Raw genomic sequence first — 25,597 nt, 5'->3', positions numbered from 1 at the left:
TTAAGTTGACCATATTTGTGTGGTGGAGGAATAGCATCCTAACCCAACACCTCACCCCTGCTAGGACGTTGTTTTCTGATAGCAGGCCTCTTTGCTTTCAGAATACATTCTAGTGGTCAGCTTCCTCTGAATTGATATGGCCAAAAACACGCAGTTTGGTCTTCTATGGCCAGTTTAGTGAATGCATGAAGCGGGTCTGTTATCTATTTTCAGCATTTGAAGAAAACACTGGATTAGTGTAGTAGTGGTACAGTACATGCAAAGGGTTACTTGAGAGAAAAGGGATTCTCATGAGCTGGTTCTAAATCTACGTAGTCTTATCAGCTTAAAGCCAAAATGTATCGACGTGTCCCTCTCCTGTACCCATGCAAGGCAAAGGGGTGCATAAAGTATATGTAAATCCTGACAAAGAGCAATCCTGTTTGCTCCCCTTTAGGTCTGTTTAAATATACCTTGTGTAGAAGGGTTTTGGTAGATCTGTTCAATACGTGCAAAAATACCTGTTCTTTTTAGAAGTCTTGTGAGCTGATAACCCTGAAGAAAATGTAGATCTCAAACATTTTTAACTCTGATTTGTTGACCTTCCCCCTAGATTATTAGGTAGTATAGATTGTAAGAATTATTTAGACATAATTGTCTAATCTGTACCCTAATTAATCTTCAATTTTTTACCTTATTTCTTGAATTTCTCCTGAAGAAAAAAATAGCCGTGCACTTTCTGGTATGTGAAGGTGCCTAGGCATTCCTGTTCTTGTAGCCAAAATCAAAGTAAAATTTGTCAGGACAGTACAGATTCTCTTCCCCCCGTGACCCTTTTTGGAAAGTAGACAGTGCAAGGTATTTAAAGGCATAGTGAGGGGTTTTTTGTTTTTAACACGTTGATTGTTTATAGCAGTAATTTCAACTGCTATAAGCAAGTTTTTTACTAAATGAAATCGATTCATTCAGTTTGGTTAGCTGTGATTGGCCAAAACTAATCGCATGGTACAGATGGGTTTTGATTGGCCCTGTCTATACCATGTGATCACAGCTAACACAATTGTAACAATGAATGGCATGAATAAAAGCCCCTTGTTTTACAATTATCATGTGAACTGCTGTGATTGGTCACAATAGCTGTTCGGCCATGGAAACCCATTCCATGAAGCTTTCTGCGCACTGCTGTGCTAATCTGAAGGCCACACGAAGTTTAAAGGTCTTTAACTATTGACTCCACAGACAGTTGGTGACTTCTGTGTGCTTCAGCATGCACGCTGACCCCGCTCTGTCATTTTACGTGGCCTACCACTTCGTGGCTGAGTTGCTGTTCCCAGTTGCTTCCACTTTGTTATAATACCACTACCAGTTGACCGTGGAATATTTAGTAGCAAGGAGATTTCATTGATGGACTTATTACACAGGTGGCAACCTATCACAGTACCACGCTTGTATTCACTGAACTCCTGAGAGCGACCCATTCTTTCATAAATGTTAGGCTGGCCATACATTATACAATTATCTTCCAATTTTCTGCCCAATTTCCTTTAGATTTACCTTCAACTGTGTAGTGCAAGGGCCTGCCTAACTGGATACAACTGAAAGTGTTTAGGTTTGTCCTATTATATGGTTTTTGGTCAATCTAAACCAAAAATCTGCAGATAATTGTATAATGTATGGCCAGCCTTAGAAGCAGTCTGCATGCCTAGGGGCTTGATTTTATACACCTGTAGCAATGGAGGTGATTGGAACACCAGAATCCAATGAACTGGAGGGCTGTCCCAATACTTTTGGCAATACAGTGTATGCATCTCCTATCTCAAATTAAAAAAATAAATAAAATACATTTTTTTCTTCACCTATACATATTAACTACATTATACACCGAACTTTGAGGGGTTTTTTTTAAACGGAATAATTAAAACAATTGGCCAACTAACCGATTATGAAAATAATTAATTTCAGCTCTTAGCCACAGCTACTGTAAAGATTTTCTCCACAAATCTCATCCTTCTATTGACACTTTTGTAGGTTACACTTTTTGAGCTCCAAGTTTGTTGGGTGGTTGCAGATTGAATAGCTGCAGATCCCTAGAATTATGTGTTGCTATATCTAGCATTGAGACTGGTTGTACAGAGTAAAATTATGCTTCTGGTGCCAATAATCTGCCAAGCCCCCCTCCCATAGGCCTGTGATGTGCCAAGCACATAAGACCTAAAAGGTTCTATACCAAAAGGATTAAAAAGCCAATAGCCAGGTCTATATTCAGCATCTGCTGGCATTCAGCTACATGATTCGAGGTCACAAGGTGTCTGCTAGGGTAGAGGAGTTTACAGAATTGGGGGGGGGGGGGGGGGGGACGATGACTTATAAGGCAGCTCTCCATGGTCATCTGAGGTCAGTCCTTGTCAATCCTCCTGCAAAGGTTAAGTGATTGGCTTACAGCCAGTGTAGTCTTTATATCTATTCTGTCAATACATGTTGCATTTTGATTTTTGCCTTGATTGGGTGAATGGGCAGAAACATTTAGTTGACAGTGCTGCATAACTTCATGCTATGTTTTACTGAAGTGCAGAGAAAGCAATAGTGACTGAGCAGGCTGCATGAACCCTCTGTATTCTCATTTGTGTGTGGGTTTTTTTGTTAGAGGAGCTCCACCCATAAGGAAAGTTCTGCTTTAAGCCTTTGTCCCCTGCTCCCCATTAAGGATTGCTACCTTTGAGTAGCGGGTACCTGAGTTTGACAGGTACCCGCTTCAACTTCCGCTGCAATCGCTTATACCAGAAGCAGAAGTTGTCTGCCCTCCCTCCCCGTAGTCTTCTGGGACACCACAGGTCCCTGAAGACTGTGGGGCCATTCAAAAAGTGCAGCGCTTCTCACGCATGCGGAGTGGGCACCCGGCTGTGAAGCCGCAAGATGTCACAGCTGGGTGCCCACACTGAAGATGCTGGTGAGGACACAGCTGAACCGAGGGACCGGTGAGTGTCTGTATTTTAAAAGTCTGCAGCTACAGTTTAAGTTGGAACTCTTCTTTTAAAGAAGAGAAAATGGGGGTGAGAACATGGTAATGGTATAGTGTGGAAACTAGTACTATGCAGTAAACTTCAGTCTTCTGTAAAATGTGGTTTTGGTTTCTGTTAAAGTTGCTCTTCAGAGGAAAAAAAAGTTCTGAGCTGATGCAAAATTTTATAGGTGAATTTTTTTATATGAGCAGACTTTTTAATATGAAAGATTTGGATTTGCCTCCTGACTTGGGTTTACTTTTTAGCTGGCTCCATGGACTTTCTCAAAAAATACCTGACCTCTTACTTTGTTTTGTTTACAATTACATTGTTCCCAGCTATCCATTTGGATAACAGGGGTCCCCCTCTTTCCTGGTCGGTTATGCAGATCAGGCAAAAAGTGGTCTGTTATCTAGTCCTAGGGTGATAATGCCACTTGCCCCATACAGTACAGCGAGTCAGCTGTCCCACTAGGGTGGGAAGTGTTACTGGAAGGTTCATCAGGTTAAAGGGAAAGCCTGAGAAGAAAACTAATGTAGCCACTGCATCTTGGTACTAAAAGATTAAATTCCATTTAAAGCATATCTAAACATAAGAATGTGTAAAGTCTGGGAGGCATCCAGCTGTGTTCTACAGAGAGGAAGCTCTGAACAGGAGCAATGAGATGGATCTGGGGAGAGATTTATTATAATGTAGAATTATTCATAAATTCCTCCCTCCTTTGCTCTAAAGCAGCACAGTGACTAAACCTGTCCCTAACCACTTGTGTGGAGTGAAAATTGTTCTCGTTTCAAGTGTAAATCTGCTGCAGACTTGTGTCTGCAGTCTTGCGCGGTCAATTGAGACAAGTCTGCACAAGGGTCTCAAATGTACAAAACAAAGTTGAATAGACTTTGCTGACTGAGGCATATTTTATTACTGAGAGGCATAGCATCTCATTTTCTCACTAATTTACTTCATACAAGTCCCCTTGGGTCTAGTTTGTTGTGACCACTCAAGAGCTGGTAGACAACATGTAGAGGCCTTTTCTGTTTTGGCTGCCATGCCATCCTCCCATAAGATTTGTGGAAATGAAAATGCAAGGTCAGCTTACCTAACACTATTGTGTGTTCCCAAGGGGTATGGTGGAGCACCCTTTTAGTTGATAAAATTTTGGTCCAATTTTTTTTTTTTTTTTTGTATGGGTTGACCGTAAAGAGCTTGCATTTTCATTCCTGTTTGTCTTCAGCTTACACAATTGCAATCTTTTGGATTGCATTCTTGTGTGGTTTTCTGCTAAACTTAAAATGGTTTAACCTGTAAAACAAGTGACTGCTCACATGCTGCAATGTGACAGCGAATAACCTCCTGAGACTTGGAGTCCCATTCGCAGGCTGGACTCAGGTGGAGTGACACTCGCAAGGTGACAGCCTTCTCAGGCATTCAGTTAATCTTTTATTAATGCTTAAACTCTTCTGGTCAGAGGTCAGACAAGAGCCTTGAAATCTGACCTGGGACTTGACTTTGGTTTTCTCCCTTCACATAACAACCAACCCCCCCTTCCCCAAAGACTGCTGGTTGCAAAAGTACAAACTGGTACAGAGACTCAGCGGCTGTTGTGATCTCAGGATATGTTTCGGTACATTTTAAGAATGCTTTTCTGGAGTTCAGGTGTCCTGTAAAATGTGGCCTGATGAGTTGTCTGCAGAAGCTAGAGAGCTCAAGGTTAAAGGAGAAGTTCCTTTTGTAACCTGTTACACCCATATTCAGGGTGTAACATGTTACAAACAGACTGGCCCCCACAAGCACTCTTCCCCCTCCAGCTGTCACAATTTTAAAGAACACAGGCTGTTCAGTCACTCCCAGCATTCTGTGAATGAGAACACTGCAAGTTCCAACAGCCTTTGCGGCTGTCGGTTTGTAGTTCTCAGTGATACTAAAAATCTTAAACAACGCAGTCGCACGCTGGAACGATTATGGCGCAAAACCAAATCTCAAACGTTCTCCTTCAAATCCGCCTTCCTCACCTACTCCTCCTCCCTCCACGCCGCCAAACAATCCTACTTCGTAACCCTCAACACCCTCTCCACCTGTCCTCGCCGGCTCTTCTCCACTTTAAACTCCCTACTCTCTTTCCCCCCACCTCCAAGTACCTCACTCACCGCCAATCACTTCCAAAATAAGATCGACGCAATCCGTAAGGACATCGCCAATGCTCAACCTACCTCCCCACCTAACCTCCCTCCCACTATAACAGCATCAACTCTCCCCTCCTCTGACCTCGCAAACGCCCTACCCCCCACCACACCTAACATCCCGCACACTATAACCTCCCCAACACTCCGCTCCTTCAGCCTTGCTACCACTGAGGTCACTAAGGTCCTCTCAGAAGCCCACCTCACCACTTGACCCCTTGACCCTGTCCCCACACGACTCCTCCAGTCACCCTCCTCCATCCTACGCTCCCTCACCCACATCTTCAATCTCTCCCTCTCTACTGGTGCATTCCCCTCCCCCCTAAAGCACACGCACATCACCCCCATACTCAAAAAAAAAAAAAAAAAAAAAAAAAAAAAAACCCTCCCTGGACCCCACCAACCTGAACAACCTTAGACCCATCTCCCTGCTGCCATTTACTTCCAAGCTCCTTGAGCGCTTGGTCTACAATCGCCTAAATGCCCACCTCACTGACAACCTCCTCGATCCACTACAAAGCTAATGGCCCCTACTCAGTCTTTCTCCTCGACCTTTCCGCGGCCTTCGACACAGTTGACCACCCCCTCCTCCATAAACTACTCCCCCAGCATCAGAGACTCCGCTCTCTCCTCCTATATATCCCAACACTCCTTCAGTGTTACCTATCACGCTACCATCTCCCCCTCTCTGTTGGGATCCCCCAAGGCTCTGTCTTCGGGCCCCTTCTCTTCTCCATCTACACCTCCTCCCTCAGCAAACTGATACACTCCCATGGCTTCAACCATCACCTCTACGCCAATGACACACAAGTTTACCTCCACCCCTCACCTCACCCCTTCAGTCTCTGCCCATATCGCCCAGCTACTGAACGACCTATCAGACTGGATGTCGCTCCATTTCCTCAAATTGAACCTTTCCAAAACCGAGCTCCTGATTTTCCCCCCACCCTCTCAATCATGACCAACAATGCCACAATCAGTCCCACCCTGCAAGCCAAAGTCCTAGGTGTCACTCTAGACTCAAACCTGTCCTTCCAACCCCATGTCCAATTGTTGGCAAACTCATGCAGGCTCCACCTCCACAACATCTCCAAAATACATTCGTTCCTAACCCCAGACACTACTAAACAACTCATTCACTCCCTTATCTCACATCTGGACTACTGCAACTCCCTTCTCACCGGTTTACCTCATCAGACTATCCCCGCTTCAGTCTATCCTGAACTCAGCAGCCAGACTCATCCACTGTACCAACCGCTCCACTTCTGGCACCCCCCCCTCTCATTCCCTCCACTGGCTCCCGATTGCCCAACACATTAAATTCAAACTACTGACATACAAAGCCATTCATAACACTGCTCCGAACTACCTCACCAACCTGATACCCAAATACTGCCCAACCCATACTCTTCGAGACTCGCAAGACCTCCTACTTTCTAGCTCCCTGGTCTCCACCTCCCACACCCGGCTGCAGGACTTCCCCCATCCTCTGGAACTCACTACCCCAATCCATCAGACTCTCACCTACCCTCCTAACCTTCAGGTGCACCCTGAAAACCCATCTCTTCAGGGAAGCCTACCCCGCCCTCACAGCCGATCTCCTCCACTCCATCCCCCACAGCCACTTCCTCCTGTACCATTATCCCCTCCCTCCTAGATTGTAAGCTCGACAGAGCAGGGCCCTTGACCCCCTCGTGTTTTGTTACTGTATTGTCTCATGTTCTGTCCCCCACTATAATGTACAGCACTGAGCAAACCTTTTTAGCACTATATAAATACTGGCACTGGAGCGCTGTGGTAGTTCATTGAGTCTTCCTGTCAGTATCTGCTTGCCTGTATGGGATGTATGAGCCAGCAGATACACTGACAGGTCAGATGGAGACTTGCATGGCACCAGCGATTAGCTGATCACTGGTGCAATGCTTTAGAGGCTCCAGAAACCAAATTAAATGCGCTTTTTTTTTTTTTTTTTTTACTTAAACTAACTTTTCCTTTTTAAAATGGAGCTCCACCCAAAAAGGACGTTCTGCTTTAAGGACTCTTCCCCTGATCTCTGTTTTAAAGATTGGCACCTTGAGCGCGGGAACCCGATTTTGACAGGTACCTGCTCTAACAGTGACATTGTGTTCTTCCTTGGTTTACACAGTGGTGTTTTTTTACATGGTTTTAATAACTATAATCATCCTCTAGTGTATTTACAGGTTGTGAATAGAGCAGGGAGTAGTGGGCTATTTCTTGGTCCTCTAGATCCACCTCTGTCCCTCTGGGTGGGAGGTTTGTTTACTGTGAGGGTGTGAAAGGCTTCCTTATGCAGTCTTGCTCAAGGCTACACTGCCATTTGTGTTGGTATTAATAGAACCCCTCTTCCTGTTTGCTTGTCCTAAAATAACTGCTAAACGTTAATGGTTTTTTTAATTTTTTTTTTCCTTCTAGTTATTTTGAAAAATGACTGAATATAAGCTAGTGGTGGTCGGTGCTGGAGGCGTTGGGAAGAGTGCTTTGACAATACAACTAATCCAGAATCATTTTGTCGATGAATATGATCCCACTATAGAGGTGAGTTTCATACCTGTATCATGAAAGTCCCTGTCTGAGACTAGGCCCTAGTTCACACTGAATATGACTTTGAAACCGCACTAGACTTGAAATAACACTGACCTGTGATGTGCAGCTTGCCTTACTTCATGCACAGATGTCTGTGCAAGTTACACATGAAATCACAAAAAAATAGTGCAGGAACCCTTTTCACATCAATGTGGCGCCACAAAATCTGAATTGCACTGCTTTAGAACAGTTCCATGTGCAAAAATAGGGTGCAACATGTCATGTGATTTAAAAGTTCCAAATCACATGACCAGTTGCACCAGCATGAACCAGGGCTTATCCTGGCATTCAGATAAATATTTACGGTCCTCAGGTGGTGGCTTTGCTCAGTGTAATGGGAGCAACCATTCTGGCCCAAGAACAGCAGACTGAGGTTAACTCTAGATTAAAGGATGGTACTGATTTTACAATGTAGCAGCACACATTTTGCTAAATATGAAGGTGTATAAGATTCTGATAACATACAGAATATTGCTAAAGATTCTCTCCACTAAATCTAATTCAAAGAAAACAAGCTTTTCCTCCATATTGCTTTGTATTTTTGGTCTGGGGGATAGGGAGTTGAGATTATGTTGTGGTTTGTTCCCCCTCTAACTATGGAATGTGAATTCTATGCAATATTGAAATGAAGAGGAGATGACCACAGATATTTGGCGAAATGAAAACAAAATTCCCCCTACCTTCCCACCTTGTAGACAGTCTTCCTTCTGCAACACCCTTACAGCAAACTCAAACTATCTTGAGCTTACGATGTCAAATGATTGTCAAAAACTTCAGTTAAGTATACCTACAGATACTGGCTTGACACAATCCGTTTCCAGCTTGGTTAGAATCTGTGCATGGGGAAATGGTTCATAGCCGCTTCATGTATAGGGGAAACTGTACAACTACGTTTGCCATGAATAAAAAGCAGAATATGGATGACCTTTTATGAAGGGGCTCTAGTTTTATTTTCTATAAAACATCACTGAAACTTTGCCATATAGTGGAGCTCTTTTTCAATTTCACTTTACAGTAAAACTAAACCAAGTATCTACCCCTTACATCACACCTGTAAGCTTGTTGTGACGTCTCATTTCGAACCCATTGCTATTAATGTGAAGTTGCCACTTTCTTTTTGGCTTGCACTCCTGTTGGGAAGGCTTTCCACAAAATTTTGTAGTATTGGTGGAAATTTATGCCCATATGTGAGGTCAGGTATTTGTGTTGAAGACCTGGCCTACAGTTTTGAGTTGTTCATCCCAAAGGTGTTCAGTAGTGTTGAGGTCAGGGCTCCATTTTTCTCCAGTTCTTTAAACCAGACTGGTAAACCATCACTTTGAGCTTTAGGGACTTTGTTCTTCCAGCATGACTGTCCCTGTGTACAAAGGGACGTCGCTAAACTGTTTACCACAAAGCTGGAAGAGCACAGTTTATTTAAAATGGCTTTTATTTTTTTATATGCTGTGGCAAGAATAGAACCCTTCCCTGGTAACATCTGAAATCCATCATTTGTAGGAGGCCCCATATACTTTTTGGCTATAAAATGCATAATATGTTTGAGAGGGTTTTGATAGTAGGTATGATACTTTCCTTTTATTTCTTGATGGACATTGAGGATGTTATCTAAATATGTTCTTTTTGCAGGACTGCAAGATGCTGCTTGACTTTCTCTGTAAAGTGCATGTCCAAGTCTTAGATTTCTTACCTTCCTTTATTTTTTGGGGGGGTTTTCTCTTCCAGGACTCTTATAGAAAACAAGTAGTCATTGATGGGGAGACCTGCCTACTGGACATCCTGGACACAGCAGGTCAAGAAGAATATAGTGCCATGAGAGACCAGTACATGCGGACGGGAGAGGGTTTCCTCTGTGTATTTGCAATTAATAACACTAAATCGTTTGAGGACATTCATCATTATAGGTACAGTGTGATCCTTCTGTCTGCAAAAAAATCTATCCTTTAGTCACCTGCAAAACCCCTTATAATCCACTTGCCTGCCATAATTTCTCAATCTTGGCTCTATTGCCAAGCACCAGCCCTGTCACACTTGTGTGCATCTGATTCCTCATTACCCACTAAGTATGTGTTTCCTAGTTGTACAGATGATCAGTGTGTTCAGCAGAGGCGACTTCTGGTGGTTTGTAGTATAAGCTTTCTGTGTCTTTCTAGATCAGTTTAGCTTTGGTTTGTTTGCTCCCAGCTCCTCCATTTTGTTAATGTAATGAGCATATTTGTTGACCAGTTGCAAGGCAGGGAAGGACAGTTTAAATGCTTAACCTCCAGCCTGTCTATTATCCTGTGGATCCAGCTGACCTATATATCCTTTAGTGTTCCTAAACCCCCAACCGTAAAATCAGTATGTATATGCAGTAAAGCATTCTTGATACTCTGTAGAACTGAAGGTGTTGATCCTCTGCGTTGTGTAAAAAGGCTGTTTGGAAGGAGGAGGATCAGATGTCAGGACAGTGCATCCTCCTTGAGCAGAGAGAACTCCTCCTACAAGCTTCAACCAGTGCTTTGCTGAACACTGATAGAAGTAAACTGCTGATAAGGTATTTAGCAGTTTAGATTTACTAAAATAATTGCACTTCCATGTTCTGTGTACGTTGGGAGACCGGATGGCATGAATGCGGGGTCCTGGGTTTAGTAACCCTTTAATTGACTGACAGGTCTGTTATCTTCCACCATGAGAGCATGCACAAACCTGTAGTCTGTGACCCCCCCCCCCCCCGCCTCAACAAAGAACAGATCCTAGTTACAGCAAGTATGTGTAGAGCAGAAGAGCTAACCCAAGTCCCAGTAATGTCTGAACTGCCTTTGATTCAACCTTATGCCCTGCGCCACAACATAACAAATAGAGGAAAGGATTACCACAGCAGGACCAGTGCCATGTTGGCAGAAGCTACCACCTTTACTGGTTTCTCCCTGTCCATCCTGGAAAAGCCAGACCCACTTGCCTGCAGCTCATATTACTTGGGAAGACATTGCCCCATTTCCTCAAATGCTCCTCCTGTGCAGCACCATCCAGTTCTGGTATTTGCTTCCAATACTGGAAGCTGTGACCTACCTCATCAGTTTAGATCTTGTGCTGCCAAGGAATACAATGCTACCTGAAATAGCATTACACCTTAACTTCTTCCTATATCCATGCACCCCCATGTCATGCCACCCTGCTAGCCAGCTGCCTGGGGAACAAGGAGGAACTGGAGACAAAGACCAGCTGCTGGCTAGCCTGCTCACTCTACTGCAGCAAAAGACAAGTCTGGGCTTCCTGCCCACATTGCCATGCAACCCTTGTCGATGAATGTGCCTTACCCTGAGCACCAGAGTCAGTCTCCCCAAGGTGTAAGTTTAGTACAAGCCCCACAGGTTGCAGATAGGAGGAGACTATGTAACTTGCCACGAACCGCCAGATATTCGCTCTGCATTCTCTCCCACTACTAGCCAACAAGCTGCCTCACTTGCAGCGGAGCTAGGATTAGAGGGATTCCCAAACTTTATGGGCACCAAGGGAAAGCCAAGCAAGAATGGGAAGCTGCTGTGCACATGCCTGCAGGTGTGCAGGAAATTCAAGAGCTGGTGGCCAGGAGCAGAGGGAACTTAACCTATGTTTTTCCTTTAGGTAGGTGGGAGTCTACCATCCTGGAGTATTGCTTAGTAAAGCCAAGATTTTCTTATAACTTGGCTGCATATTACTCTGGATTTATTGATGGTTTGTGGTGTGGGTGCTGTGGGGTGTTTTTTGTGGTGTCTGTGTGGTTTTAGATTGGTTGAGCTTACTGTCTGCCTTCCCTGCAGAGAACAGATAAAAAGAGTAAAAGATTCGGAGGACGTACCGATGGTTTTAGTCGGCAACAAATGTGACTTACCTTCTAGAACGGTAGACACGAAGCAAGCTCAAGACTTAGCGCGGAGTTATGGAATTCCTTTTATTGAGACATCTGCAAAAACCAGACAGGTAACCTACAGCATGGATCACCGAGACCTCACAATATGCGGGGTGTTGGCTAGTTTAAATAAAAGCCTGTAAACTGTCATTCTCCTTTCTTCATCCACTTTATAAAGCTTTAACCTGCAACATCGGCTTAAGCTTTAAATCCTGTTTGACGTCTTTCTTTTTAACCATTAATGGGAAACACATTCAAAGACTTGATGGCTGCTGACAGTCCAAAAACTTAGTCTGAATTGAACACACAAGTCTGATTAAATTGAATCCTTGTCCTGTGTCTCTTGCTGTGTGCTCCTTCTTTTTTTTTTTTTTTTTTTTTTTTTTTTTTCCCCTCCCCTAAAAAATGTTATTTCTTTGTTAGGATTGTTTAGTTTAGAGGCAGATGGTCTACCCAGTAGTCTAAGCCTGCACAATTTTGGGTTAGGCATTGGTACCATAAAAGCTGAACTCCAGGAATTGCTGATGTTGTACGGTTAACATTGGTCCTGCTTTCTGCTAATTTTAAAGCAGAACTCCAGGCAAAAACTTCTTTAAATGTCCTTGTTGCTGATTTCCTATCTTCACTGAATGTCTTCTGGCTCACTCGGTTGCTCTGAAATGGCCTATTCATTTTCATATCTAACCATTTCTCTTTGGTTGCCTTTCTGTAATATTGGTGGCTATATCTCCTATTCCCCCAGCCACTGGTCTTGGCACATCCCATCTGTAGTTTTTGTAGGTCAGACCCAAGAATATCAGATGCCTAGTGTACCTGTCCACATCCACCTGTGGTTGATGGGAACTGTAGTTTCATTTACTGCAGAGAAGAGAGGATATGATGTAATCTCTGCTTTTGTACCTCCTCCTTGGCAGAGCAGATGCTGTTATCTTTTGAATTGCATAGATGAGGTCTTGGAAATTAAACTCGTAAATGGTAAGGATTTTAACAACTAGTGTTTTGTGTAGGGGGATGTACTAATGGGTTATTTTCCTATCCCGGAGTTCTTCTTTAGGCATCAACTTTCACAGCAGTTCCACAGGTATGGTAGAGAGTAGGCACAGCTTCTGTAGTGTTTGCCACGGTCTTCTGGGTCATGTGCTCAGCGGCTGCCCTGCTGCTCAGTGTCCAGGGGCTAGCTTGGGACAGGTGACATTCATAGAATACCAGCTCCTTACACAGTATGTGCAAGGAATCCTCTGAACAGAGGGGAAAGGTAGTGGTGGTGACCTTCTCCTCCATTTTTGTCCAGAGAATGTGTTAACAAAAATAAAAGTATTCTGTAAATACCACCTGTGCTGCGCCGTCTTCCCCCTATAGTTACTATGCAGAAGGCAAATCACTCTTCAAAAGATGCAGCAGACAGTGGTGATTACTGTAATAGCAGCACCTACTACAGTGATTCTGCTTCCATAGCAATCCAACAGGAATAGGATTTGCGTTTAGTCCTACTGCTCTGTAGTATTCCTCTTCTAGTAGTAGTAAGATCGCTTCCTGTCCAAGGGTGATAAATGTTCCTTTGAAAGTGATTCTGGAAGAACAGACAACGCTGCTCCTGCTTAGGAAGAGCATTCAGAGGAAAATTGCACCCCCCCCCCCCCTTCAGAGAGTTGACTGCTGTTTTGAAGAGTGCATGACAGTGTTAACGATTTGAGCCCTTGAAGACTTTTGCAGAGAATATGCTGGCTTCCCCTGCAAAAACTCTGAAATGCTTGTCTGATTCTGAGAAACTGCAAAGTTCTGGTTTCATGTCCTGCATCTTCAGTGTATTGAAGCCAGGCAGTTGGCATAGAAGGCAACTAGAGATAATGGCATTGGGTCAGCAGTGGCAGCTGTATTGGCACCTGATCCAGTGGGCAATCTTTGGTGGTTCATATGATTGCATGGAAACATGGTTTCCTTTTGGAGACAGTCCTGTCTGTATCTGTGAGTAATTCTTACAGTAGCAGTACGATACAAGCTGGCTGCCTCTGTATGTTTGGGAATTTTTCTGACTATGCCTGCACATACTCTCTTGTCTATGGCCAGTCTGAGTTTTCTTTCTTGCATATTGTTTGGTCTCTTCTGATAAGATTAAGTTGAAGATTTTCTTAAAATGGTGGTAAAGGTTGAAGGTAAAAACTTGTGCAGCAGCCCCCCTCAATACCTGCCTGAGCCCCATCATGATTCAGTGATGTGCACAAGAGCCTAGGCTTTCTGGGTACTCTGCCTCATTGGCTGAGACACAATTGGCTCCCACTACTGTCAGTCACAGCCAGTGAGCCAAAAGGGGTGAGAGGGGACAGGGCCAAACCACAATGCGCCCCGTAGCAAGCTACTTGCTCAGCAGGAAGGTAGGGCCAGGAGCGCTGACAGGGGACCCGAGAAGAGTAGGATCAGGGCTGCTCTGCAAAACCACTGTACAGAGCAGATAAAATATTAACAACTTTCACCTCCTGAGGGTTTACCCCCCCCCCCCCCCCCCCTTCCTGACTAGGCCATTTTTTTGCGTTACGGCACTGCATTACTTTAACTGACAATTGCACAGTCATGCAATGCTGCACCCAAATTAAATTTACGGCCTTTTTTCCCCCAAATTGAGGTGTGTCCTAGTAATGGTGGCGATCAGCGACTTCTAGCAGGACTGCAGCAGACGTTCTGACACTGGGGGGGAACTAACTGTGTCCCTGACATCCCCAGTGACGCCAATACAGTGATCGGTGCTAAAAAAAAAAAAGCACTGACGCTGTGCAAATGGTACTAGGCAGGAGGGTGTTAATGTGAGGGGCAATCAAAGGGTTAACTATGTGCTGGGAGTGTCTGTAATTACCGACCAGGACCCGGTGATTGACATCCACGGCTGCCTGGAGATGCAAAAAAGTTAGATTTTGCACACAGGTGCTGCCCTGTAGTATATGTGCTATAGGGTGGTCCTTTAAGCAGTGTTTTGTTTTTTTTTGGTTTTTTTTTTTTTTTTTTTGTTCTTTCTCATACCCATGTTAAACTGCCTTTTTTTTTAATTTAGGACTCCATGCTGTTCTGGCTCTGTCCACCTTTACTCCAGTGTGTTCTGTACAAAGGTTGACCCATCTGATAGCTAATCCTGCTTGTACAGTCTTTATCACATTCTGCTCTGGCCAAAAGGCAATCCTGATATGCTTGTGTGGAGTTTACCTTTTTTTTAAAAAAAAGTGCATTTATTGTCCAAAGGAGCCTGGAAAGCATTCTACCAGCAATCAGTAGATCACTGATGTCATGCAGACCTGTCAGAATATCAGCTTGCTGTACGGGCTTGTACAGCCAAGCAGATATTCTGATGGGAAGCTTGAATGAACTACCACATTGCTCCACAGCACCGTGGTAGTTCATTGAGAACTACAAGCCAACAGCCATGAAGGCTATCAGGATTTGCAGTTAATTCACGGAGCCCCATGTAGTTTTCAAATCTGACAGTATGGGGAACTTCTCCCTGTATTATATCTGTCGGGGGAGGATGCAAGGCACAGCTATGGGAACATGTTCCCAAATGTGAACTTGTTCCTGAGTTCTTTCTCTAAATAAGCATACTACAAGTTGGCCTGCGTTCACACCTAAGCTGAGTAGCCTGCTGGATTTTTTTTTTTTTTTTTTTCATGGGCTAGGCAAGGGGAGGAGAGCAGTTCTAGGAAAGGAATTGATCAGGATGCAAAAATCCATGTTTAAGGTGCTCCCATTGAAGTCTTTGGGGCCAAGAAAACCTCCCATGTACATATACTGTACACAGGGCCAGTTGGAATGGGATTCTGCATGTGAGTGTAGTCGGAACACAACAAATGGTACAGTTCTAAATGTGTGACTTTAATGTAATGTGGAAACTGTCTAATGGTATGGTATCACTCAAGGTGGGTTTTGTGGAACTCTGCCTGTGTGGGGTTTTTTTTTTTTTTCTTATAAAACCTAAGCACGGAATGATAACCTCTTTAGTGCCCCTTGTTAATGTCACTCCAACATTTTAACAGTAGAAAATGTTAAAGGAAAAACAATTGAATGGCTTAAACTATTTTTACCAGATTTCTCAAGACCAAAATAAAAATTTCACAAAAATGAATAAAGTGAAACTTCCACATTAAATTTTTCTTGGGGGTCTTATCTTTGGTGTTTGGTCTCTTCTTCTCCTCCTCTCTGCATTGATAAAAACAATCCTGACTTCTCTGTATAATGGAAACAATCAATTTTTAAATCTGCAAGTTTTTTTGTCTTTTTTGAGAGTGATTTTTTTTTCCTTTTTTAATCTGAGACCTAATTTAATCTACATTAATCCTGCCATCTCTCTCCACAATTCTGATTTTCCTGTCTAATCTAAGTGGAGTACAGCGATTTTTCTTAGATCTTTTTATTTCATCTACTTTTCTGTAGATCCTTTTTTCAAAGCAGGAAAAAATGGCTGTCTTGTTAGAATTGAATTGAACAATTTTATACTTGCTGGTGAAATCAAACTATAGTTTAAGTAAAATGGTTAAACAACCTGATCTAAATGTGTATAAAATCAGAATCTGAGAACATTCTGATTCTGAATAATTCTTTAAAAGTCTACATTTTAAGACCTTTGGGCAGGTTGATAATTACATTGTAAACTGTATTAGTCTGTCTTGTTTTCATGTACAGTGTTCATTGTCTGGTAGCAGTGTCTGCTTCTTCTCCCTTCTCCCGCAGGCTCTGTATAGCAGAGCTCAGACTAGGGGAATTAGAAGCCGCACAAGTAGCCAATCCTAAGGCTGTAGTGCTAACAAGTCTTTCTGATGAGAAAGAAATGAGATGACTAATTTGCAGAGGGAAAAGACCTGTAGGCAGACTAAATCTCATTTGTCACTTGTCTGCGAGTGCAGGCACTTACTGAATTACTATAGCAAAAAATCAAGCCTCTGCCAAACAGGGCTGTATAAATTTTAGCACTGGATTGATGTAAAAGGCTTTTTGAAAGATAAAATGTTCTTGTAATTAGCAGTTTCTCTAGAATGCAATGTTAAGCTAACAAGGGAGTAATGGGATGCAAATTGCAGTGGACCAGGACTAGTTGACTTCCAGTGAGAGCAGTCCTAATGCAATATGTTTCCTTTTTTTTGTTTGTTTTTCATCTGGAAATGCAGCATGTCATCTTTCCTGCCCTTAATACAGAAGAGAGCAAAATACAAAAGTCTCATGTTAACATAGTGTTCTAATGGGAATGCCGCGTGGATTTGGTGTTCAGTAAGGCTTCAAGCAGTATGAATTGGAGACAAAACTGCTACCAGCAAAACCTGCACATGCTTAGGCGATGTACAGACATGGCAAACATACAGTTTACTTTGTTACTGCATTAAAACCCTATAATTTACTCCAGCAACTTTTTACTAGTATTGCAGAGCTGGGAGAGAGCCTTTGCAATCTCTTTATCGGATCCACCACAGTGGTCCCTCTTTAGTCTTATCACTGTCCCATCAGTATTTTTAAAGGGGGTTGTGTTTTACAATGCAGAGAGTGGAGGATGCCTTTTATACATTGGTGAGAGAGATCCGCCAGTACAGATTGAAAAAACTGAGCAAAGAGGAGAAGACCCCTGGCTGTGTGAGAATTAAAAAGTGCCGTGTCATGTGATTGGTAAGTGCATTCGACCATGCTGACTGGGGGTCCAAACAGCTGAGAGCTCCCTCTTTTAGGGCTGCTAAATCTTCTTTAGAACTGTTGACTCGACTAACACTGGGCCAAGTCTGATTGCACCATACTATAGCAAAATCTCAAGTGGTTATAAAAAAGGTTTCACAATACTGACGCCAAATCCCATACATCAACATAATTTTGGTGTTAAGTGGATTTTTTTTTTTTTTTGGGGGGGGGGGGGGTGGGTTTTGAGCCAACAGCGGCTCCAATTGCTCTTGCGTAAGAGCAGACCCAACTAGCCACTGGATTGCTTTGTTTTTACACTCACAAAGGCGAATGCACACGTTTGTCCCACACGTGAGGTAGCGCCATGAACGTCAGCTCATGGGCAGGAATTCTAGCACCAGATCTCCTCCTGTAAACTTGTAACCTGTAAAGATTTTTAAGGCATTGCCAGGATAGTAAAGTTTTCGTCGTTTGGTGCCGTTGCATGGGTGTGTAGGGTGATCAAAGGGTTGAGTGCCTAGCTATGTGCTTGGTGTACACTAGATGGCACTGGTACAAGAGGAAGTGATGGATCATGTTCCCAGCTCTGCAGATAACATAATGATCACTCCCTCCTATCACAACAGAGCTGTGCCTGTGTAAACATAGGTACAGTACTGTTCTTCCTCCCTAATAGATAATCTACGGGTGCAGGCAAATATCCATTCACCGAAACTCAGTTCAGCTTCTGCTGTGACTGGTCACACCAGAAGTGATCTGCTGGCACCACACCACAAGCGCCACCACTGACCCCCTACCCATACAAAATGTAATTTTGCCCAGAAGAGCTGCCCTGTAGCAGTAAAACTGCTATAGGGTGGAGGTAAAGTGGATACATTTGGATGAAAAGTTGACTCATTTGGTGTGGGGGGGGGGGGGTTTGGGTTTTGTTTTTTTTTTGTTTTTCCTCCCCTCTTCCCCTTTTGAACTTTGTCACAAGTGGTAGGAAATACAAACTTGCATATGTCACTAGAGAGAACAAGCTGTATATTCTTGGATAGCTGAACATTTTTAAAAGGATGACCTCGGTAGTAATCTGTTGCTGGTTTTGTCCAGTCACAGGCTGGGGCAGGTCCTAGACCAGGCCCTATGGCTTTTCAACGGTGTAGACTTTGAGTTCAGGATCTGGCAGGGTTGCCTGGTTCACAAGACTAGTGTAACAGTTTAAAGATACTTTTACAAGGTATGATATGGGAGCTGCAACTGATATCCTTCTGACAGCACTCTGTGCTTTAAACTGTTGACCAGAGAACAGTCAACCGGAGTTGCTGTAAACCATTGTGGGATTATCTGAACTTGCTAGTTGCCTATCAAGCTAACAGCCACCTCAACCTATTTACCCATATTGAAATCTTAAAAAAAAAAAAAAAAAAATATATAAAGTATGCTAAAAGCAAAGTCTTTTGGGCTCCTCCCCTAGTGCCCATTGGCACAAGGACTGAAAGGGTGTATGTATTTTCGGTTTGGGAGGAGGGGGAATTTGACTTTTGTTTTAGTGACAAACTTAAAGGGAAATTTTCCAATAGGGACACCTGTTTCAGCTAAAATGGTTTTAGGAGGGAATATTTCCTACTTTGTCTAATTTGGGAGACCTTTCCCTTAAGCTGTCCTGTAAAAGACTACCTCCACAGATTGTGCAAGAGGGAAGAAAAAATATTTTTACTTTTCTGAACGCTTGTTTTATATTGACTTTCTTCCCTCCTTTCCTCTAGGGAGTTGATGACGCTTTCTACACTTTAGTACGAGAAATCCGAAAGCACAAAGAGAAGATGAGCAAGGAGGGCAAAAAGAAGAAGAAAAAGTCCAAGTCAAAGTGTGTCATTCTGTGAATACATGCCAGAGGAAAATCCTATTGTACATTTTACACTAAATTATTAGCATTTTTAAATTTTTTTTCTGGTTTTATTTTATGGGACTTGTGGCTACTGCTTAAACTGTTTGCATCTCCACCTCTTGTGCCAGTACTTGTGGTGGAAGCGCCCGTGAGACTCCAGGAGCCGGCTTTTGTGCATGTAGCAATCGATGTTTCATGATGTGCGCCGATCAATCTCCACATCCTGTTGTCTTGCTACCTTCCTTTCTTGAAAACCCTACTGCATGACAGGCATGCACAAATAAGGATTGACTCTTTCCTGGCACTTTTTTTTTAATTTTTTTTATTTTTTTCCCCCTTGGAACAGTTGTACCACTAGATGGAGGAATATCAGCCACAGCAGATACTCCAGCCTCTGGTAACTTCACCATATCTACTTCTTAAAGCCACATCCCTATAACTTCTTCTGAACTATTTTGAGCGCTTTCAATGTAACTTAACCTGTGCCGCTAAAACTTTCTACCCACAATGTGACAAAATGGTGCTAACAGCCGTCTTTTGAAGCGATGTGGTTTGTGCATAACATGTTCACCACCAAATTGGAGGTGAAGAATCTCTGTATTCCTGGAAGGTTGGACATTCTTTTCCATAATTGGGACAATGCTGTGTTAGATTAAATAAATTGCAGCATTTTTTTTTTTTTTTTTTTCTAGCCAAAATAAAATAACTCCAGCACGTTTTCCAATAAACCAGCATTGCTGGAAGGTCTGGGTCTAGACAAAGCCATTTGATTACAAGTTGAGGCAATTCAGTGGTACCTGGAGGAGATTCAGGAAATCTGACATGACCTCTCATTTTGCATCTGCTAGCAATGGTTGTTACTCCCAACAGTCATGTTGTATTCATTACAACCTGAGCCAATTTATGGTCTAAGAACTTTCCCGTGACCATAAGTACATGATGAAATTTTGGGGTGTTCTACACTTGCAAACACCCCTTCACCACAAACATCTGGTTTTGTTTTTGTTTTTTTTTCCCCAAGAGGACTTGGTCTTGAAATTCCCTGTGTCTAAAGCAGTCTGAAATTTGCTCTTCTTGGGCTTAATGGTCCAGTATGAGTTCTGGGGTGACCTAAGGTGAAACCAAATTGCAGTTTGTGGTCTGGCCTTAAGGTGGGCTTGCACTTTGCTAAATGTGTTTTTTTTTTTTTTTGGTTTTTTTTTTCCCCACAAGCAGAATAAAAATTCCAATTCCTCCATCCATGTTAAACAGTGCAGATGGACCAATATTCCCAGCCAGCTATTGTAATCCTGGCAGCTGACTCCAGTGGTGGGATATCTCAACAGTGCTTGCATCTGATTGGATGCAGGTGCTGTTTGGCTAACAACTTTTACACCTGCCTTGACAGGTACCCACAGCTTGAGTTTCGGCTGGTCTAGCAAGAGTTGGCTGACATTTGAGCTGTGTATTGTAGTCTTTTTAGTATGTGTCCTTGTGGTCAGAATAAGGGTCTTCCATCAATGTTAGTCTGAGTTATCTGTCTCAGAATCTCAAGATCCAGTGGTTGTGGATGCTGGGGAACCTGTGGAATTGAGGGAAGAGCAGAATTAATTTAGAGTTGGAGCCACAGCCTGTGTAATTGGGTTCAGGAGCACTCTGGGTACATAGATGTTTTGCTGCCTGTACTGTACCTGGTAGATGTCTATATCTTTAAAGGGTTGAGCATACCTGGGCTTGCTGCTGTTCTCTGCTTCTGCCAGTGCACTGACTTAAAGGAAAAGCTGTATAACATTTCAGTAACACTTGGTTTCAGCATCTCCCTCCCTATGAAATTCTGATTGCAAGATTTGTATTTCCTTTCTTGTACAAAGCCCTCTTGTGCATGGTGTCTAGGCAATACTTACCTGTTACTCACAAAGGTAGACCTTGCTCAACTATGAATAATTTACATGAATACCCCACCCCCCACCATTTTACATATGTTAGGTTTGGTTAACTTGTGGGGGTGCTAAATATTTTCACTTCTGCAATGCTCCCTGCAGTCTTTCTATTAATTGTACTTTATTTTCATTGATATGCAAGTGGTAGGAAGTAGAGGGACACTAGTTATATTATGTTGTACAATGCAAGAGAACAAGATGCTGCTTTACATGTGCATCGTAAATATTTCCTACCTCCACTTTTTTTTTTTTTTTGTAACTTCCTTTGTCAGGGCAAAGAATAAAACTGGGACACTGCAGTTTAATTCAGAATATAAAAAACACCCAGTAGAATTTGCAATCCTATTCAGCAAAAGGGGACATTAGTTGGGTCCTAGACTTCCCTGCTGACCACACTACAGTTAAGTAATGCAGTCTGGTTTTGGACCAGCATCTGGGATGATGGGAGCAACAAGTCTAGTGAGCCTGAAGGAGAGGCAACACTGCAAACAATCAGTCCTGCTGTGCAGGAATTGCAGAACTCTTACAGTACTAATAAACTGGTAGTAAAGTCTTTCTTTGTTTTTTACTTGTACCTACAGGTAAGCCTATGAGGCTTAACTGTATGTTAGGTAAATGGGAAGCAATACAAAACAGGATACTTTCATACACTGTACATGGTACAACAGGTACAGATCAGGAATATGAAATATTTGAACATTTTTTTTTTATTTGGATTGGCATCCCAGTGCACAACTACAGGAAGTGTCAATACATTTATAGGTCATTGACTTTTTGTCCTTTGCTGTGTATTGGTAGCTCCTCATTGTAAATAATTGCACTATAGCAATTACTATACATTATAGTACTTTGGTGTTGCAAAGTGTATGCCAAGGCACCAAAAAACAAACCTGTTGATGTACAACAAATAGTGTGCGAATACCTTCCTCTTTGATATAACACAATTGAGGGGGAATTTTGTAAAACTAGTTGCTGTACACAGCTGCTCCAGTTTGTCTGCTCCAATCAGATTTTAGCATTAGTTAAGATTTGAGAAGAGAATTCCAAAATACAATCAAGTGTCTCGCATGTGTTTTTAAAAATGGCACAGCATGCACTGAATTCCTGTACCTGTCTGGCACAGCATAGGCCAAATTGAAGTAAAGTTCTCCTTTTAGAAATGCACACGACACTTTCACAAAATCTGTCTGCACTAGGGTCTTCTGTATGCCATGTGACATGGCTCCAATTTTTTGTAAGATACGATCTGTCTGTTTTTTAATTCTGAATTTGGTGCAGGCATTGCACCACAATCTAAAAGTGGAGCACTTTGGAACTACGTCAATATGGTGCACAAGTTGCTGTCAGAACAAAAGTGTTCCAAGATGCTTCATGAATTTGGCACAACACAATAACATAGGTGACACAGCAGCTATATTGAATTTGCACCCCATAGTAAATCCTGCCTTCCCAATGTCTGGTGGACTACAGAACACACAAACTCCTTGTCTTTATAAAGTACAGCAAGCTATTGGCACATAAAATGTAAGGCAGGATCAACAGGTTTTGTTTTTTCTCCTTTGTATACAGGTATAAACAGAACCTTTTTTTTTTTTTTTTTTTTTTTGTATATTTTAACAGACGAAAGGGGGAAGCAAATGAGAAGTTCATATATTCTGGGGGGGAGGAATCTTACATTACAGATTCTTACCTGACTCTGTAGATCGAGATGACATACCATCTCTGAAGTTACTCCAGGTTGACCAGCTGTGTACACACTTGAAATTTGTAGTTCACAAGAAGCTGAACAAAAATGTCAGATTCTGTAGTGATTTTACATAACCAGGACAATCCTCCACATTTTGTGGTTCAGATTTTCCTGGAGCACCATCCTGCCAATTGGTCACAAATGATGATGCAGATTGTCCAATGAACAATCTGGAGGTGTCTCAGAACATGTGGTTGGGATGTATAAATCAGAAGACTGATACTTTTGATAGGTAAAAGTGTGTATTTTGCTGTTTTTCCTGGAGTACAGCTTTAAGTAAATGCCTGAGCTCTTCAGATTGTATTTACAATCTTCAGGCTCAAGAAGGAGAGGCCAGAGCAACAATTGCCAATAGTGCTCAATTAATGTAATGAAGCTGTCTGTCTGATTTTGTATTTGCAGTAGTATGATCACTTGAGATATTTGGCTGCTTTATGTCCTTTCATTGTTATCATGGTGGTTCCAGAATGCTTGCACAAACTTAATGTGCATTTCAAATACATGAAAACCATACATTAAGGACCCTTTTCACACTGGTGCTTAAATGCAGTATTCATGTTGGATGTGTTCTCTGGATTCCTGACTCCCAGCAATCCACCTGTAGGTGTGTGTGGGTTTTTTTTTTTTTTTTTTTTCTTAACCCCAAAAGTGCATCAAATGCTGATCAGTGTGAAAGGGCCACAAAGCAGCCCATTGATTTTTTGATGGGGCAGGCAATGCATGAAACCCCACTAAAGCAGCACACCACAATGGACAGATTAACATATTTTTTTGTTCTGTGTTAAACATATGGCTAGCAGCATTGGGGAGCTATAAGATTTTACAGTAACATGGTAAAATGTGAATCTTGTTGCAATACTTATGTAAATGGGCCCTTTAAAGTGGGACTGTAGTGTAGGCAACTCTTCCCATAATACTCAATTCTTGCATATTATGGCAGACTTTCCTCTTGCATTTGCCTTCCTCCATCATACCTGTACACCTTTTTGACCAGTTGCTGTATAGGTTTGCCTAAGGCTATGTTATTTTACATGCACTTGATAGAGCTCTAACGAACTGTTAAACATTGCTGAAACTTTTTAGGAGGCATAACCTCTTTAACAGTCAAGGCAACCCAGTGTGAACCAGCACCAATCCTCTCAAGATATGAAAACAATTTTCCATTTTATACTTTATAAGTTTGATATTCAGGGTGTTCAGCAGCCTGAGCCTGGCAGGCATCCTTTCTATAATTACCCTCTCCTCTTCCCCCTAGCCATGGTCTTACCGTGTTCAATTTTCACTTTCTCTGGCAATGTGCTTTTACACCATGCCTCACACTCCTTCCTCATGTGTGAATGGAGAAAATAGACTTTGTTTACCTGGAATGTATTTGAACTATTTTTGTAAAAACATGCACATTTTGTATGTTGTGCTTTTTTTTTTTTTTTTTTTTTTCTCCCCCTCCAAAGTCTTTCATAGATGGTGGTTGCACCAACCACATGACACAATTTAACTACAGAATAAAATGACCACTGTCTTTATGAATTTCATTTTTAGTATTTTATAGTAATGTCTCTGTGCTAGTAATTTTTTTTTTTTTAGGTTTTAACTGTAATGCACCTATTTATTGTAATGACCTGGTGACTGTAATGATGTATGTTTGTTTATAATGAGAATTAATCACCCTTTTATCATAAACAAAATTTGTCTCCCATGATTGTCCATTATGACTTTTTTTTTTTTTTTTTTTTTTTCTCCCTCCCCCCCACATCCAGTATATTATGCAGGTTGAGACAAAAATGCTCTGTAGGGAACAAATGCTGTCCTGTGGGCTCTTATACAGATCATAGCTTATGCATATTAGCAGATGGGAACAGCCATATTTTGGCTCATTATATAGGCTGTTCTGCTTTTGTGGGGCTGCACAATAGCTTTACTTTACTGCTGCTCCCAATGCAAGTCTGAGAAGGTAGGCAAACTGAAAATGGAGCACTCCCTGTGTGGCTGATATTTTGTTTCCACAATATAGGTGGAACTGTAGGCTACCATAAAACATTCACCTCACTATATTCTGTACATGGTTGGAAGTTGCTGTAAAACCTTCCATCAATATCAATGAGCAAGTGTGTGTGGGGTGTTTTTTTTTTTTTTTTGTTTTTTTTTTTTTTTTTTTTTTTTTTTACGTGGTGTGCATGCTCAGCCTAGGTTGTGTTCTTGGCCTACTAGGAATGCCAAGATAAATTTCACACATGGGGTAATGTCATTTTCCTAAGGCAGTTGTTACTGTTATGGTTGCAGTAGGAAGGTTTCCTGCTACATGACCAATTTTTCTGTTTCTTCTAGTTTTAGCAGTGGCATTGCAGCACTATCATCCACTGTATCGGCAATTATTACAGACAGTGCTGGCTTTGGCATGCTAAAAGCTTATTATAAAATTGTACAGTGCAGAACACAGGGGTTAATCATTACTACATGGGTTATACTGGCACATTTGGGGCAATAAATGCTTGCCAGAGTCAATGCCCACATATAACTCTTAAAGTCTCAGTTTTGTCCTTGTCTGAAGATGATGGATGTTTCCCAGAGCCTCTGACAATCTCTTTATCTGAATTGTACAATACGGGACATTGGATATTTATGGACCTTGGGTTATAGACTGCTATCTTCAAGTGATTGGACAATGGAGAAGCTTTTGGACACATCCCCTGGGTGTAGCCCTAAAAACCCTAACCCACTCTGAGACTTAACCTTTTTTGTTTTTACTGGTCCTCAGAGCCCTTGTGGGTATGCCTACCATGATGGGTGAAGCCTG

General features: G+C 42.2%; 1 protein-coding gene across 2 annotated transcripts in view; it reads left to right on the top strand.

Moving 5' to 3' along the window:
• KRAS (KRas proto-oncogene, GTPase) overlaps window positions 1-24,499 on the top strand; it is a 33,117-nt gene extending 8,618 nt beyond the window's left edge. The window contains exons 2-6 of one of the 2 annotated variants that reach the window (XM_089663598.1): window positions 7,586-7,708; window positions 9,479-9,657; window positions 11,536-11,695; window positions 17,136-17,258; window positions 19,016-19,191. In XM_089663598.1, the coding sequence (XP_089519724.1) occupies window positions 7,598-7,708; window positions 9,479-9,657; window positions 11,536-11,695; window positions 17,136-17,255 (570 nt within the window). In that variant the 5' untranslated portion in view covers window positions 7,586-7,597 and the 3' untranslated portion in view covers window positions 17,256-17,258; window positions 19,016-19,191. Of the gene's footprint in view, window positions 1-7,585; window positions 7,709-9,478; window positions 9,658-11,535; window positions 11,696-17,135; window positions 17,259-19,015 lie in introns of both variants that reach the window. The other variant, XM_089663599.1, reaches the window with a different exon arrangement.
• Window positions 24,500-25,597: the final 1,098 nt, after the last annotated feature.

This window comes from Staurois parvus, unplaced genomic scaffold (genome assembly GCF_062004578.1).
Source record: "Staurois parvus isolate SC_StPar_1 unplaced genomic scaffold, SC_StPar_1.0 ptg001726l, whole genome shotgun sequence".
Classification (NCBI taxonomy): Eukaryota; Metazoa; Chordata; class Amphibia; order Anura; family Ranidae; genus Staurois; species Staurois parvus.
Note: the sequence above shows the minus strand (reverse complement) of the source record. Positions and strands in the feature narration are given on the sequence as shown.